We start from the raw sequence: 16,953 nt of genomic DNA on the forward strand, positions 1-16,953 counted from the left end.
TAGTTCCCCCATGTATTTGCCTTCCCACAATGTGCCACTCTAGAAACTCAGTCTTTTCCTTTGTCTTGTTACTTCTCTAAAAATGTGTTTTCCTGTTCAGATGCTTGTATAAGCCCAAGTTCTAACCACCCCTTTGAGTTACTCAGTGCTGAAGATTCCCATGTACATGCACGATGCACATATTAATAAATTTCTGATTGTTCTCTTGTTAATCTGTGTGTTGTCAGTCTACTTTACAGGGCCCTAAGCAATGAGCCTAAGATGAGTAGAGGGAAAACAGTTCTTCCTCCCCTACATTACCCTCCTCAGTGGAGATCAACCTTAAATTCAGGGAGAACTTGTAGGCACTGAAATCACCCTGGCTCCAGCCATAATGTGCTTGCCTAGGTCTGTTTGGTGTGTTCCTTGACATAAAGTGAATGCTTCATAATTGTTGTTGATAGCCTCGCTTGTTCCAAGGATGATAAAAAGGGCAGTTAGCCAGGAGAGGCTGCGATCTCTCTGGCCATGCCCTAGAAAAAGGGGAAGTGGAAGGAAGTTAAGCACAGAAATGGGAATGAGGTATTGGAAGCTGGCTCTTTTGATGCCTCCAGTTATATCCTGGCTCTAGCAGAAGTTTCTAGGCTATTTTACAGTTAAAGTGCAGTAGGAAGAGGCTAACCATGGGTATGAGATGCAAACTTAGACTATATTGGTTTGGCCCCTATAGATTCTTGCACATTTGGTGTTATAAGAAATGCTTGCACTAAATTCTTTGTATCTTTTGCAGGGATCCTGGGGTGAGCGTCGCCTCTACATCACTGTGCAACTTCAAGTCTGTGTGCCAGTAAAGGTGACTTCTTTTTTTTTTTTCACTTTATTTTAACTCAACTTTATCTTGAGGAAGTTTGATACCAAATGTTTAGCTCACCCCAGCAACAGTAGAGAGCCAAATAGTTTGCATTTCATGACATTAAACCTACTCTGACTTTTATTATTTCCCTACCCCTTATATTCCCTTTGCTTTATTTTCCACACAATTCTTAATTTATCCTTTGGCATCATATATATTTCTGTAAACCATCTAAAATCCTGGAACAAAGTTGTATGCATTTAAACAGCAAGGGATTTGCTTCCCTCTCACAATCAAACATAAAATCCCAGGGCAAAAGCAGCTTAGAAAGCATTCAGTTCATAGTTTTCTCAAACTTCAGTCCTTGAACCACCTGCTTCAGGAAATGCCTGGGGTGCTTATTAAAAATGCCCAGACTTACTGACTTTGGATCTTTCCAAGTGAATCCCAGGATTCTGCAGTTTTGTAACTATCTCCCCAGGTAATGGTTATGCACCCCATAGTCTGAAGATTATTGTTGAGCTACCCTCAGCCAATCGCAATTTGTGTCTGCCTGTTCAGCAACGTTCTTCAAAGAGTTGATTGGGAAACAATTAATCCAGCTCCCTAATTTTCAGATGAGACAGTGAAACACACCAAATATAAATGACTTGCTTCAGGTCGTACTTGCTTTTCATGCCCTTCTTCCTTGCTTGATGTTTAAGTTTATTGGATACCATCATGCCCCAGCCAAGATGGTCAAGACAGAGAACAACTAGATGGCATTATCAGCTCATTCTACCAATTGCTTTTGGGGACAAGGCAGCCAGAACTTATAGCCCCAGATGGTTACCCAAGGACTGTAGCTACCATTACTCCTGGCTACAGCTTCCTTCTGGCTTTTTCCCCAGGGTCTGAGCTTGAAAGTATATTCAGGTTTCTTCCCCAGGCTACCCCCAAAGCCAGAAGGGGGTACTGCTTGTACTTGTTTGTCTTCTTTCCCAGTAAAGGGGACCCAGTTTGGACCCAGATGGTGACTTAATCAACTCCTTCAGCTTTAAGTTCGTGACAAAGTCCAGTAAAACTGAGTAAGGGTGATAGTAAGTTTCTACTACTCACTAAAGTCTATTTTCTCGGAATAAAAAAAAACCAAAAAAACCTCCATTCAAAGGAAAACCCACTGGACACCCATTTAGGTAGAACTCTACTCTCTTCTGAAGTTGGATTTGACTACTTAAATAAAAGATCCTTATTAAAACAATACTGATGTCTGAAAGTATAATAAACAGTTTAGCAGAAGATAGAATTCTTCATATTCTACAATTTTGCAATAAACATGAAACTGGGTTGACTGTGAAGAATAATGTAAGATCTGATTAAAGTTCAGATTATTACCCAAACGTACGGATTTTAAATAAGTTGCATTAAAAAGAATCACTTCTGCCCTGGGCTACACTCACACCTCCAAACAAAGTAATGTTTCCTGATGATCTCAATAAGTTACTAAACTGCCCTTAAAAAACTAATTTTGCATGAAACCCTGGAGCAACAGTTTGGCAATATTAAGATGCAGATTTTCCATGGAATAGCATATACTTATTTTGGACCCTGAGGCTGTAAGTGTTCATTTGATATGCATCATAAAGCCAGCAAGAAGCCCTTTGTCAGGAGCCCAGCAGTTGCCAAACACACAAAGAGGAAAAACTATGGGAACTGGTTCCAGCTCTTTTTCGCATTAAGTCTTCTGGTGATTCTGAATCTGTTTTGAGGAGCGAAGGCAATAAATAATGACCAAGTACCTTTTAAATGTGAATTGAGACACACTTTGGAGTAGAATCTGAAAGCACATCTGAACTTCTGTGTTCTTGATACTAATGATTTATAGGTGTGCCCCCCACAAAGTGAACCTATAATGTGTTTTTCATATAGAGAGTAGAACATCATTAATTTTTATCACATTGAATCAGAAACTTTTATATAATTCAAATAAATTTTTATATAAATTTTAGTGGTATACTCACAATAAAAATATTTGCCACAGGAAACAATACTTTAAATAAAATACAATATTTAAAAACATTAAATAAGCACTCAAAATAATTTCAACCTCATCCATTTCCATTTAGCAAAATTACCGATAGTTATATACATTATCTTGGTCTTTTTGCCTATCTTTTTAAGCTTCTATCTGGCAATAGTTTATTAACCTTTGTTTTCTTACTACTTGTACCTGCAAGTAACACTGTTTTCTCTGGAAAATGTTCAACAATTCAGCATTTTTATTAGTCAAGTCACAGTTTCACCAGTTTTCCCACAAGTTATTTTTGTTCAGTGATGTTTTGCTAATAATCGTAAGGGGGATATTCTGATGAATGTCAGTATATCCCAAAATATGAATACTATTATTTAAGATGAATGTATCTCTGTATACTTGTACACCTAAAACTCTATGAAAAGATGAAATATTTACTTGAGCATTTATCTGGTTGGCAGGCTGGAAAATTCCAGTCTCCCAGGAGTTAACACTTTACCTGTCTTCTCTGACAGACATTGTCAAAGAGGCAAAGTAAAAGAGCCCAAGTGCAGATTAATTCTGCGATCTTCATCTCACATTCAGTGTTAATGGTGAAAACAAGTTGCTTATTGAGTTTTTAATTTACACTGAAAACTGCATAGGAGGGAAAAAGTGCTTACCGATCCCAGCTTCTCCAACAATCCAGGAGAGGCGAATGAAGAGCATGACACCCCAGATATTCAGCATACATCTTACCTGTGGGTTGAGGGAGCATGGAAAAGGACATGAGAAGTGACAGTGGGGCAGCACCCAGCCATCTTTGTAACTCTGGTGTTCAGGCCTTATTAACACTTAGTCCACTAGGACATTGAACAGATAGTTTTCATTTGTAAACACAGAAGCTTTCTCACCAGCACACCTTTCACCCATCCAAACTTGACGACACCGGCTTGGTCTTCTTCCTTGTTTTCAGCTTGTTCATCGCCAGGCATCCCATCCCCGTTGGCAACCACGTCAGCTGAACCCGGGGCCACTGATACGTTCTGCATTTTTACAGAGAGCAAAACATGGTATTTGGTCAACACATGGTTCCATAAAACTTCCAGAGGCAAATAAAAACAATTGACATGAAACTTGAGAAAAAAAACAAACGTATTCCAGTCATTTTAATAAGACGATTATTTTTTGCCCTGGGAGTTTATGCGTTCATTTTGTGGGTGATTTTAGGCACCACTGAGACTGCAAGGGTGGTAAAGGAAACGGGGCAGTTCTTCTACTGGTAAGAATATTATCTTAGGGGAAAACGATGGAATTTGGATAAATTTAGAATACAAAAAGATCAAAAGAGAGAAGGGGGAATGCAAGGTGGGGAGGAAAGCTTATCAAGAGTGAATGAGGGGGCTTCCCTGGGGGCACAGTGGTTGAGAATCCGCCTGCCGATGCAGGGGACACGGGTTCGTGCCCCGGTCCGGGAAGATCCCACGTGCCGCGGAGCGGCTGGGCTCGTGAACCATGGCCGCTGAGCCTGCGCGCCCGGAGCCTGTGCTCCGCAACAGGAGAGGCCACAGCAGTGAGAGGCCCGCGTACCGAAAAATAAAAATAAAAAAAAAAGAGTGAATGAGGGTCTTCTAGAAGGCAAGGTACGAGGGCCAGAAAGTTAACCTTCCTCACTAATGCAGTGTTTGGCCTTCTTTCCATTCACCTCCCTGGGCTTCATTTTATCCATCTAGAAAAAAATGATAACCAAACTTCTCCACTCACGTCAGAGTATCTTTAAGAAGATTCAATAGAAGTAACACACAGAAGTTTTCTTTAAAAAAAAAAAGTTTAGAGTATTCTTAAAATACTCTAAAGTTGTAAAGGCTCTGTGTGGCTACAAGAATGATACTCCTGTAGGGGAATTTTCTTTCAGATTTGATATACGTTGCCTGAGAATTGTTGGATGTGCAATAGTATTGTACGGAAGGTAAGAAGCCTTCATACTGACGACTAGAAAGGTAAGCTGAGTAGAAATAAGAAGTAAGTACTATAGAAAATGTCGAAACCTTTACTGAGGTTTTTTTTTTTTTTCCTGTGGCCTTATTTTGAAAACGATCTTCCTTGTCAGTAGGATAGTCTCTGAATTTAATGGGGAAGGAAATAGCTATGTTTCTGTCAAGTTAAGAACAAACAACTCTCTAGCTTTTCTTTTAGGTTTGACTGAATAATTTCAGATGCCGTCGACTTACTTTAGCCTATCTAGCACTTACCTGACTCTTTAATGGTTAGACTACACTCTGTTACGCTCCCCGAAAGCAACCTTCTCCAGTAAAAGGATTTTGAAATTATTAGGAAATTTTTTTAGATTCAGCAGTTGATTATCATTATTAAAGCACAACTTTATCTTGTTTAAGTGGTCTAAACTGGTGTAAGCCTAGGATGACGTGTTCTGACATTACTAGCTAAGAGGCCTTAGACACAGGCGTATTTTCCCTCTAAAATGGGACTGGTATGATGTAAATATTCAGTGTTTATTATAAGGACTTTATTCGGGGACGACTGAAGTTCTTGCTCTTGCCATGATCAAGAGTTCTTGCTTCTTTGGGCTTTGATGTACCACTCGTCTGCCACTGTAAGATGACCCTAATCTGGGCTGTTTACTCCAAGGTGATTTTGATTCCTTGTCTCCTTCTTCCAGCAAGTCCTCTAAGCAAGGATTTCTCCCAGTTTTGTTCTCCCATAAGACTTTTTTCACGATACTAGTGTGACACTTGGGTAACCAATGTAATATAATGTGATGAGAATTATTGTATGTGAACTGAATTGGAGGAAGGTGGTGGTATGGGTTACTTCTCAATACCAACCAAGGGCCTGCCATTCATCAGGCCATCGATAAACAGTATTGAATTGAAGGCCACCCGATCTCTACCACCTAAAAGCAGATGACCTAGCTTCTTTTTATCCATTCTTGCCTCCTATTTCTTTTTCTTCCTTCCCTCTCGGGTATTCCATTTCTCACTGTTTCCTCTGTGCAGGCCACATTAAATAAGAGACAGAAAGTGAATGAATCCCAAGTCAGATCATCTTACTAGTTTCTGACAGCATTAGGAAAAATTTGAATGGCATGGGAAACTGAAATTAAAGGTTAAAATTTAGTTTTGAATTACCTGAGAAATATCTTAATCAAGCATCCTCAGTCCCTATTTACACAGATAGTTGAAAGCTGACATCATATAGTCACACCAATGTAAGACATGGATAAACAAAGTCCATAGAAACTGAGGCTGAACTGGGCAGAAACTGGTGATTTATAGCAGCCACAAATGCAAGTCACGCATGTAATTCAAAATTTTTCAGTAGGTACTTCAAAAACAGTGAAAAGAAATTAGTGAAATAACTTGGGGTCAGGTATGGATCCTTACATTAAAAAATACATTTCATTTTTGCAGACTATCGTACTTCCCATATTTGTAATATAAATATTCATTAGCAGTAGGGGCACCCCACCTTGTAGGAGGGACCGGAATTACAGACTATTTTAATAATATACTTTACTTAATAGATCTGTGTAAAATATTATGTCAGCATATGGTCATTATAAAAATATCGATGAGATATTGTACATTCTTTTTTTCCATAGTATGTCTTTGGAATCCAGTGTGTGTTTTACACTGATAGTACATCTCAATTTGTACTGACCATATTTCAAGCGCTCAATAGCCACACGTGGCTAGAGTTATCATATTGGATCCTCACGTGTCTATACAATACAGTCGATAACAGATGGATGAAATATTTGAGGTTGTTCTCCAGTCAATTAAAAATTATATTTTTCTCTGAAAGGATTCTGTATTCATAAGGCAGCTGAGTAGTTCAAATGTAACTTTTATTTTGCATAACTGGAAAAATCAATGGGAGCAAGGAATTGAGGAATGTGTTAAAATACTCATGAATGTTAAAGAGATTACTTGGTCAGGAGATTCATTTATTTGATTTGATTTCAGAAAAACTTTTTAAATTGTCAATATTCTAGTTAATCAAGATCCCATGGCCAGGGCTTCCCTGGTGGCGTAGTGGTTAAGAATCCGCCTGCCAGTCCAGAGGACACGGGTTCGAGCCCTGGTCCGGGAAGATCCCACATGTCGCGGAGCAGCTAAGCCCATGCACCACAACTACTGAAACCTGCGTGTCTAGAGCCCGTGCTCTGTAACAAGAGAAGCCACTGCAATGAGAATCCCACGCACCACAACCAAGAGTAGGCCCCGCTCGCCGCAACTACAGAAAGCCCGCGTGCAGCAACGAAGACCCAACACAGCCAAAAATAAATAAATTAGATAAATTAAAAAAAAAAAAAAAAAAGATCCCATGGCCAGACCATCAGCGGTTACTCAGTCAAGGAGAAGGCAATTTCCTCTTTCTGGGTTAATTGGGGAGTCCATGAGACAGAACTTTAGTCACTCACTTTTTAAAGGCAATCTTGGCAATAAAACCCATGTTTCCTGATTAAACCTGAACTTGAGGGTTTGGTTCAGGAAACTGCTCTGCTCTCTTACGAATTCTGATGGTAACTTTGACCCTTAGATCTGGATTGATGAGAATACCAATGATTGTAAAAACAAACAAACAAACAAACAAAACAATATCTTACAATGTAGGCTAAAGAATAAATGGGATATTTTAAATTTCTCCTTAAGTGAACATTTCTATCTGATGGATACCCTTCTGGTTACAGTTTAACAGTTCTTCAGTTTATCACTGGGACATCACAATGTGAAGCAAAAATAATATTCTATGAGGGCGTGTCAAGGAAATCATTATATATAGAAATTAGTAAGGCAATAATTTTCTAAATTATTAAAAAACAGAGTCACTGTAGGATCTTCAACTCTCTCGTAGGTAAGTATGTTCAACCTGCTAGAGTTTCAAAGTTTTAAATATATTTATAACACAGAGGGGAATAATCCCTCGAATGTATATTTCTTCCGTTGACAATAAAGGTCTGATGGTAAATTTATAAGTACAGAATCCATTCCCATTCCTTGCTCTCATGTGGGAGCTGAAAAATCCCTGCACCATATAGACTAGGAGACTTGGAATCTAGTTTTGGCAATGCGATTAATTCAGTGCTTGTCCTCCAGCAAGTTACTTCACCTTTCCTGGATACTGCCAGTGAGGATAAATCCAGTGGGTTTTCTGAAAATCTTACTTTGAAGTAGTTTACTCTAAGGCAAAATCATTTCTCTATGCTTGCCATCTCCCTCTTCTAACATGTCGAAGCAAAACTTGGTTTCACTCTTTAATAAATGTCTCCTTTGTAAACCCAAACAGCAATTATAAAGTTAGCTTATCATCGAAGTACGGAGAGAGACTTCAGGTCGAGGGTTTGTGGGGACTTCATGGCTGTGAGCTGTAACTGGTGGCTGGCAGACTCCTGGCTGGTGCATGTTCTTGGGACCAAAGTCATAAAGACTAAAAGTTTTATGACTGCTACCTGAAACCAGTTCTTTCCTTCATACTTTGAATTAATTTGTTTGTTCACACTCCATTACCATATATGATGACCCACAACCTTTCATAAATGCATTTTAAATTGCATAGCTGTAGGGACTGATTATTTATTTACCAAGAGTTTTACCTGTGCATTAAGTATTCAGAGAAAGTAAAATAAAGTATGTTAGAAAGAAAGAAAAGTTTGACAAAGGACTTTCCCCCCTCCAGTATTGTTAAACTAGTAAAGATTCAATCACGTGCAGTTTAAGTAAATTCCTAATGGATTTTTCTAGAAGATGAAAGATTAAATTATTTTATTTAGTATAAAATATGTGATTTTTCAGACCCCAGAAAAATAACAAATGCATTTCTAGCTATTATCAAAGAAGAAAAATATACATATCTTTTTCTTTAAGTTCTAAAGAGATAATATTTGCTATGATATATGTTTTCAACTTTTCAGCCTTTAATCTCAGGATGGTGGAAATCTTAGACCATCAAAGAGGAATAGTTCCATAAATATTTAGGCCTAGGTGATTCCCTCCCCATTGTTTTAAAGTTTCTTTTACTATTGAAGTATTTAAACATATGCAATAGTAGGGAGAATAATATTATCTCATGTATCCATCATTCAGCTTCAACAATTATTGACATATTGCCAATATTATTCCACTTAAACTTCTCACACCCCTGCCACTGAATAATTTTAAAACCAATCCCAGTAAGGACCAGATAATTCCTAAGGTTCATTTCAGAATGAAAAATATGTAATTCTAATCATATTTCTATATCTTATTGATCAATATTATTGTGTTTATACATTGCTATCCCTTTGTGGTAAAGGGGAGTATTTTAAATTATGAAAATGAGAGGGATTTTTTTTCTTGTTTTTAAAGTTACTATACACCATGCCACCAGTGGTCACACTTTATAATCACAGTATTTTTATTATATCTGAAAACACATAGCTCACACACAAATTGACTTGTATTTTTGAAAACTTAAGCCAAAAGGTAGCTATGTATAATAAAACAGCATGAGAAAGTAGAATTAAAATATTCTTAACATTTTCCAAGTGTACCTTTAAGGGAACTCCCATTCTATTCACCACCTACCACTGAACTAGTTATAATGTGAAATTAATCATTTTTTGTTTTTTGTTTTGTTTCCAAAGATTAGTTTAATAGTGCAAGCTCCCAGGGAAACTGGTCTTGGGTACTAAGAAACTCTAACAAGTATTAAAATGAATCTTTAGTTGCAGAGTTTCATTCTAACAAATATTTTAAGGGTGCCTTCTGGTCTTCACTGGCCTTCAGAGCATTTATTGCCTATTTTATCTGGCTGTCATTAAATTAGTGATTATTTATAAATTTGGATATCCCCAATTTTAATGCAAAAGTTCCAAATTTGAACTTTGAATCGCTTTAGAAAAGATTATTTTCTAGAGAAAGCATTTGTAGATTTTTGTTTGTTCTTTTACAGAAGATAAGCACTTATACATTGATTTATGTGGTTTAATGTTTGTTAACTTGATTATATGTCCTTTACTTCTATCCATAACTATGGCTTTTGACTTATAAAATAAAATTCTAGAGAGTAGAGATGAAACCTCTTTAACTCATTTTATAGAGTAGCTCTTGTAAATAAGTGGCTAGTAAATGCTTTTGATAATGACAATGAAAATGACTGAGACCTACAATTAATTCTGTGAGAGAAGCAGCATGGTCTCTTGCCACAGTGCCTCCAACAGGGAAGAAATTAGGATCTCCTGCCCAGCCCATCATGACTGAGTTGAGATTTCTTCCTTGTGCATGAGTTCCACTATTTTCTATAGCTGTCGAATGAGCTGAGGCAAAGTGCTGTGGGAGAGTAGACTGGGGATGGAAAATAGTGACAAAAAGCTTGGACTCTGGAGTCATGCAGCCATGGGTTCACCTTATTACCCATGTGACCTTGGCTTCCTGACCTTGGAAATTTACTGACTTCTTTAAGTCTTTATTTTCTCTTCTTAAAGATCCTTAGGATTTTATAAAACCTTCCCCAACTTTAAAATAGCAATAATAATAGTACTACCTTGAAGGCTTGTCATGGGATTGAGTGAGAATTCGTCAAGAGTACAATGTTTGACACATAAAAATTTCTCAATAAAATTTTTGTTATTATTATACCGAGTCACTCTTTTTTTTTTTTTTTTGGCCTCACAGATTGTGGGTTATTAGTTCCGCAACCAGGGATTGAACCGGAGGCAGTGAAACTGCTGAGTCCTAACCACTGGACCACCAGGGAATTCCCCGAGTCACTCTTAATGCTTTTATTTACAAATTATTTTTAGTTGCTAAGGGCCTAAAGACCCAAATGTGAAGTCATTCCTTTGTTTTTGTTTTAATTCAGTTTTATGCAATTGGCTTATTAAAAATAATAATATTTACATCTTAATTTTCATAGTATTTTATACTTTTCATAGACAGTTTATTTCAATGACATGAGAACAATGACTTTAATTGAAAGGCTTTATATTTTCCTCAATCCTTTATAATTGTATTTTTCTGAAATGCCAGCAACAATGGTGGTAGTAAGACTTAAAAACAGTTCCCTTTTGGTTAGCCCTGTAGTTACGAATTGTGTATAAGAAGGTGGGCACAAGAATTAGGTTGGATACTAAAAGAATTATTTTTACAAAGTAGAAATACTAGATTTTTTTTTGCCAGATGTCTAATAATCTTTATGCATGTTTTGATGTGGAACGATCTCCAAAGCCTGTGGTATAATGAAAACAGCAGAGTGCAGGACAATATTGTAAAATATGTCCCAATACTTGTTTGAAAAAAATACAGACAGAAAGTTAGACAGATAGGCCTATACGCTTGTATAGGCATAGAAAATTTCTGGAAGGATTTATAAGAAGCTCTCAGTAATAATTGCCTTTGAGAGAAGGTTTACTTTAGATAAGAGACATTTCAGTATATATTTTTTAGTACTTGTTAAATATTTTTTCAGTGTGTATTTTCCTTTATAAATAAAATTTAAAATAAAAATTATCTGGTATAAAAATTACCATGACCATCATCAATAATCATTTATTGAGTTTCTACCCATTATAGGCAACGTGCTAGACTTCGTCTGCATATAAACTAATATTCACAAGCATCCTGCAAGATCAGTCAAAGTTATGTAGCTTGTACAGTACTGCAAGTAAGGGATGGAGTCATTTTTTTCTGATTTTAACCAGTTTCCAGAAATCTGTAATTCATGGCCACCAGTATAGGCATTTAGCTCTTTACTACATAGAAAATGAAAAGGATTTCTCCACTATGATCTCAAATCATTGAGATTACAAATTCTGTCAGTATCTATCACTCCTAGAGTTTTATTTAAGGTAGAGACTTAAAATAATGTCTTTCAAACCGAGTTTTCATTTTACCTATTAGGACAAACTTATCATATAATTTTTTTTCCAACTTGGAAGCTATAACCAGGATTTTCACAAAATTCAACTGATTTCTGACTAAATTTGTTCTGCCATTTAGTATGAATGTACCATTCCTACATGGCTTTTAAAGCATTATAATTAGGGATACAAAAAAATATCTCCTAACTTATACTATGTCAATTTTTTCCTACTCTTACATTATTTAAGTAAACACTATCATGTTTTTGTATACAAAATCAGTGACATGTCTGAGTATTATTGTACAATGTTTGTTCTATTGATCATTTCCAGTTGTGTTTTGAGGAACTACCATAAAATTGTCAAGGGCCACAAGGAGGTGGCAGCATAGCTACATTATACTGCAGGTCTTCATCTTTTATTTGGGAGATGGGGGGAAAGCAGGGAGAATAGCAGAATCAAATTCACTAGCAAGGAAGAAATGAATTGAAGAAGGCCCAGACTGTTAATGTCTGAAGGAGAGTACAGAAGTAGAACATGTGGAATAAGTGCTCACAGGCTCAGCGACACTAGAATGGTCCTGGCTGTGGGAATGTGCCCATTGCAGATTCCATGGTTATATACTGATTCTGCTCCCAATTTGGTTATGTGGATAGTTCTGCATGATTTAATCAAGGTGAACTACACAGAAAGAATAACTATACTTGTTCAGAATTACTTGTTCAGAATAACTATACTTGTTCAAACTATACTTGTTCTCAATTCAGGGCATTGAGACTAAACCTAATCTTTAATGTATTTAATTTGCCATTCCTTCATATCTGAGAGAAAAGAAAATACTGTAAGTTAATGTTAAGTCCTTGGTCTCATTTTATCTTTTCAAAAATAATATGATATCCCAAACAGCCATCAAAACTGTCAAACGCAGCTATTGCATTCCTCCCGTCTAGTCATTCAGATGGTTTTCTAACAGCAGTGTCCTCAGAGCTTTTCTCCCCTTATATAAAGATTTACATAAACCGTGGCTTTAGAAATTATAAATCAGCTACTTTCCTCTCTCTAGAATATCAGTCCTAACAACAATGTGAGTTGACACCATTTCCTTTTTAATAGAATTAAAATTTTATTTTCTTTTGTTGTAAATTGGGGAAGGAAGTGAGAATATTTAAATTTTGATTGCAATTTTAACAAACGATGCAGCTTTAAAAATTAATGAGGTAGGGTACAGTGGAATAAAATTTCAGGTCTATGAAGACTTTGGCTCATTTCACTTCTTCAGAATAAATTGAAGTCTCTTCATAATGTAAATTTCTCTTTTTGCCCTTCCCATATCTTGATATCTTGGAAACTCCTTGTGCCTTCTTCTCTTAACCTTCTTTTCCCTCTTTTCCTCCTCCCTTCCCCTTTTCTCATGTAGAAAAATAAAGTGACACTTTAACTCCAGGAACTTCAAATTGCCCCAATCTTCCTGGGGGCTGGCCTTTTTGTCTGAAATCACTACATTGCTAACTTCTTTTGATTAAAGCAGCAGGTATCCCAGATAAAATCTAAATCTTACGTCTCTAAAGAAAGCAGCCATTTGGCAGAGCGCTGCTAATACAGCACACGGCACAAATAAGTCTTGGTGGTAAAGAAAGAGAGGGGTAAAGAAACAGGGCATGGCTCCCTCTCTGGAAGTCGCTTAGTCTTCAGTGGTAGGACCCAGAGTCAGGGACCCTGAGCAGCCAAGGGGAACAGGTTATGGAGAGAAGTTTTCTTGTGGAAAGAAGGATGAGCAGAAACTAAAGGGAGCTTTTCACCTTTATTAGCATCTTTCATGAGAGGAGTATTCTGAGAATTCCCAGAGTGGGCAAGCATTTAATTAAAAAATTGTTGAATGAATGAATAAATATGAAAGGAATTGTTCCACTCATTTTTTTTTCCTTACCTTAAAACCTGGCCAAGAGTAGACTGCATTTAGATATGAGACAACTAATTATTCTTCTTAGCAAGTAATTATGTTCCATAAAGAATGCTATTCATTCCAAAGTGCGGTCCAGAAGAGCAGGAAAATAAAGTGCATCAACATATTTTAGAGCAAGTAACCGAAGAAGAAATCTACTAAGCTTATAAATGATTTGCTACAAGATTAGAAAAAGTGCTGCCTCATGCTTCTAGCAGATTGGGAACCCTGGCTATATTCCTTAAACAATGAAAAGTTTAGCCGCTTCTGCTGCTTCTGTACTTTAATTTAGTTACTTTTATATGCTTAAGTGCCTTCAGGAGCCTCAGGCAAGGTTTTGAAGAAGAAGGGATAAAATGCTGAATCTTATAAATCTCTTCTCTCTCTTTAAAGAGTATAAAAAAATACCCACGTGCACTAAAGGCTGGTACAACAGTGTTAACTACAGCAAACACTAGTGACTTTTTTTTTTTTTAACAAGTGTTGTGGAGGCATTAAGACTAAGGTGAAACCAGCTTAGTATTCCGTTTGACGTGTTTAACCAAGTGTGAATTGAATAGCCTATAATTGTAAACAAGATACCACATATTGCCTGACTTTCAGAATTAAGTTTGTAGTTCTCTGTCCTCAGTCAGTAAACATTTGTGAAGCACTTTTGTATATCTTCTGTTTATTGGGAACTAGGGACAGCTGTGTAAGTAAGATGGATGGTTTGCAATAGACCTCTTCACTGGACACTTCTATGTTTATAGTGATCGTAAGAAGCAGGAGACCACCTGAGGGAGTAAGGAGGATACTTTCCCGTACCTTTAAGCTTACCTTTGCCAGTTGCTCGTGAATCTCAAGCAGGCTGGGTCGGTTGACCTTGGGCCCACTAATGCTGCCAGTGTTGCGATAGTACTCGATCTTGGGAACAGCATCCATGGTGTTGTGGCCAAAGGTTTGTAGGTAGTATGTGTTTGTGTGAGAATCATAAGCATGAAAGCTGGCATCTGTTTTAGCAGTTTCTCCAGTTTGGAGGAAGTTGTCATAGCGGTCCTGATTCCCAGGTCTGAAGCTGATTCTGAATCTGTTCTGGCCTTCATCCCCAAAAGAGGTTTCCTCATAATGTGGAGGGTCGGTGTTGTCATTCACAGCCACACTGCTCTCATGGCTCTCATTTATGACATTAACTTGAAAGCGATTGGCATTACTGGGTGCGGAATCCAGAAATACATTGGAAGAGTTGTTCAGTGACATCTTCCGAAACGGATTTTTTGAACTAAGCTGTCTGCTTTATGGTTGCTTAAAAAAAGTCTATAGATTTCCTCCTCAAAACAAACACTAATGTGTTTACATTAGGGAGCTCCTGGCTTTTGTTCTAGAAGAACTCAATAAATAGATTCTTGATATATTGTCTCCTATACGAGCTTCAGAATGTTCTTCAAAGCTGTCATTGGAAAAGAAAATTAGACTTGTTCCAGATAATATAAATATGTTTAAGTAGGGTTGGAGGTATGAGGGAACAGTTTTCTTTCATAAGACATACGATTTTAAATTCATTTCCTTAAGAATTACCTGTCCAGGAACTTCAGTTACCTGGGCAATTAAATCCCATAATAAATAACTGGGGACCTGCTTCGGCAAACAGAATTTCCAATGGAGTCATTAAAATGTTACCTGCGTTTGTAGTATTTGCTTGTACTCGGTGCGATTGGATTCAATATGACTTTAGAAAAGATATAACTCTACCAACTGAATAGAGTAAGAGCTGATGAGAGTATTCTCAGCCTGAAACAGAGTTCATTGACAGTACTAAATGTGGAAACCGCCAAGTATTTTGTGATTGATATTAATATACATTATATAATGAATACATTTAAAAAATATTTTTAAAACTTCTAAAAAATACATTCTTGTCAGGTTATAAATATACATCCTGTCAAGATGTCTCTGTGAATTCTTGGGTCTTTTACTAGCCTTCAAAATGTTTCATTTGTTCATACATTTGTTTGTTTAACAAATGCTATTATGGAACCTTTAAAAGAAATAGGAGTATTCAGGGTAAGGAAATAAATCTCAGTCCTTAATAAAGTTGTATGCTATATTTAGGTAGAATAATTATGTTCTACTGATTCCCTTTAAAGAAATATTCTAGTCTTCAAGAGGTTTTTATTTGACTGTGAGATAGACTACATAATCATTTTCACAATCCACGATATAAGCCCATCTTAGAACATTCTTTCATCAGAATAATATCTCTTTATTGATACCTTAAAATTTGGCTTTTCAAAGAAAGTTCTACAAAGATAGGTAAATACAAAAAATTAACAAAAAACCCCAGAAAACCTTGCTTCTCACCAGCAGTTATTAAAGCTATTTCTTTGAATTAAAAACAAAAAAATCTCAACTTCAACTCTCAAATAATCATTCCTGGAGAAATTATAAGTGAAACTATTACCTCTTTAGTTTTTATGGAACCTCTCACTTCTCTTCATTACCCTTGACATCCTCACCTTTACTCCACTCCTCAGAATCTACTTTATGACATAATGTTAAGTATGATTTTTACCCTGCCCAGAAATGTTTAACTTACCACCCAGGAGCCTTCTCAGGAAGCATAACCTACTTCAGCATCACCCAGGCATATATGCAGCACTTAGCTTTCACCCCCAAACCTTAGGCTTCTTCTTATTGGTTAAAATCTTCCTTGAAAAAGATGACAAGAAATGATTGGCCTGGATTAATGCTGTAGGCCCCACCCAGCCATTAGCGCAGAAGAACCTTAAGTACTACATCAGCTAGTAACCAGGAGTAAACCATTAATCCTTCTAGACAGGAAGACAAAGTTTCTTTAATGCATGAGGGGAGTTGGATTGCTCAACAGCCATCATCCAAGAAAGTATGAGCAGCGCTTCAGTCTGAGGCTAAATAAATTGAATCTTGCCATCTCATTGCACACGATTCCTAGTGACCTCCTATTGTTCAGGGTATGCAGCAAAATATAGGCCTCCAGAGAAGATTTCTATACTTTGTAACTAGACAGTGGTATTTGAGATTATTTTATCTTGCTTATAGCAGATATTATCTTGATTCTTCTCTGCACAGGAAGTGAGCAGATTGAGAGTATGATCAATGATGTATTGGAAATATTTCTACTTAATGGGAAACCTCTTTCAAGCAGAAATCAAACTATGGGTAAGTTTTCCAGCGGCACTGCTAAATGACCTTTTTGCCTCCACCCGGCAAAACGTTTTCATCAAAACTGGTTTTTGAGTTTTGTTGAGGGTAAGGTTTGGCTCAAATCTGTGAGGTGGTGATTATTAAGACAGCACAAACAATTCCTCTGT

General features: G+C 36.9%; 1 protein-coding gene and 1 long non-coding RNA gene across 3 annotated transcripts in view; one reads left to right on the forward strand and one right to left on the reverse strand.

Annotated features, from left to right (window-relative positions):
* SLC12A1 (solute carrier family 12 member 1) overlaps positions 1 to 15,006 on the reverse strand; it is a 91,081-nt gene extending 76,075 nt beyond the window's left edge. For both annotated transcript variants that reach the window (XM_089907266.1, XM_089907267.1), the window contains exons 1-3: positions 14,444 to 15,006; positions 3,737 to 3,868; positions 3,506 to 3,581 (exon numbers count right to left, since the gene is read on the reverse strand). In XM_089907266.1, the coding sequence (XP_089763392.1) occupies positions 3,506 to 3,581; positions 3,737 to 3,868; positions 14,444 to 14,863 (628 nt within the window). In that variant the 5' untranslated portion in view covers positions 14,864 to 15,006. The remainder of the gene's footprint in view (positions 1 to 3,505; positions 3,582 to 3,736; positions 3,869 to 14,443) is intronic.
* The window catches only part of LOC149750203 (uncharacterized), a 149,913-nt gene that overhangs the window by 104,137 nt on the left and 28,823 nt on the right, over positions 1 to 16,953 (forward strand). The window contains exons 7-8 of the long non-coding RNA XR_016392107.1: positions 770 to 832; positions 3,799 to 16,801. This is a non-coding gene — a long non-coding RNA (uncharacterized LOC149750203). The remainder of the gene's footprint in view (positions 1 to 769; positions 833 to 3,798; positions 16,802 to 16,953) is intronic.

Source organism: Delphinapterus leucas, chromosome 2, assembly GCF_059928025.1.
Source record: "Delphinapterus leucas isolate spDelLeu-1000000601 "Yukka" chromosome 2, BTC_Dleu_Yukka2, whole genome shotgun sequence".
NCBI classification, from domain to species: domain Eukaryota; kingdom Metazoa; phylum Chordata; class Mammalia; order Artiodactyla; family Monodontidae; genus Delphinapterus; species Delphinapterus leucas.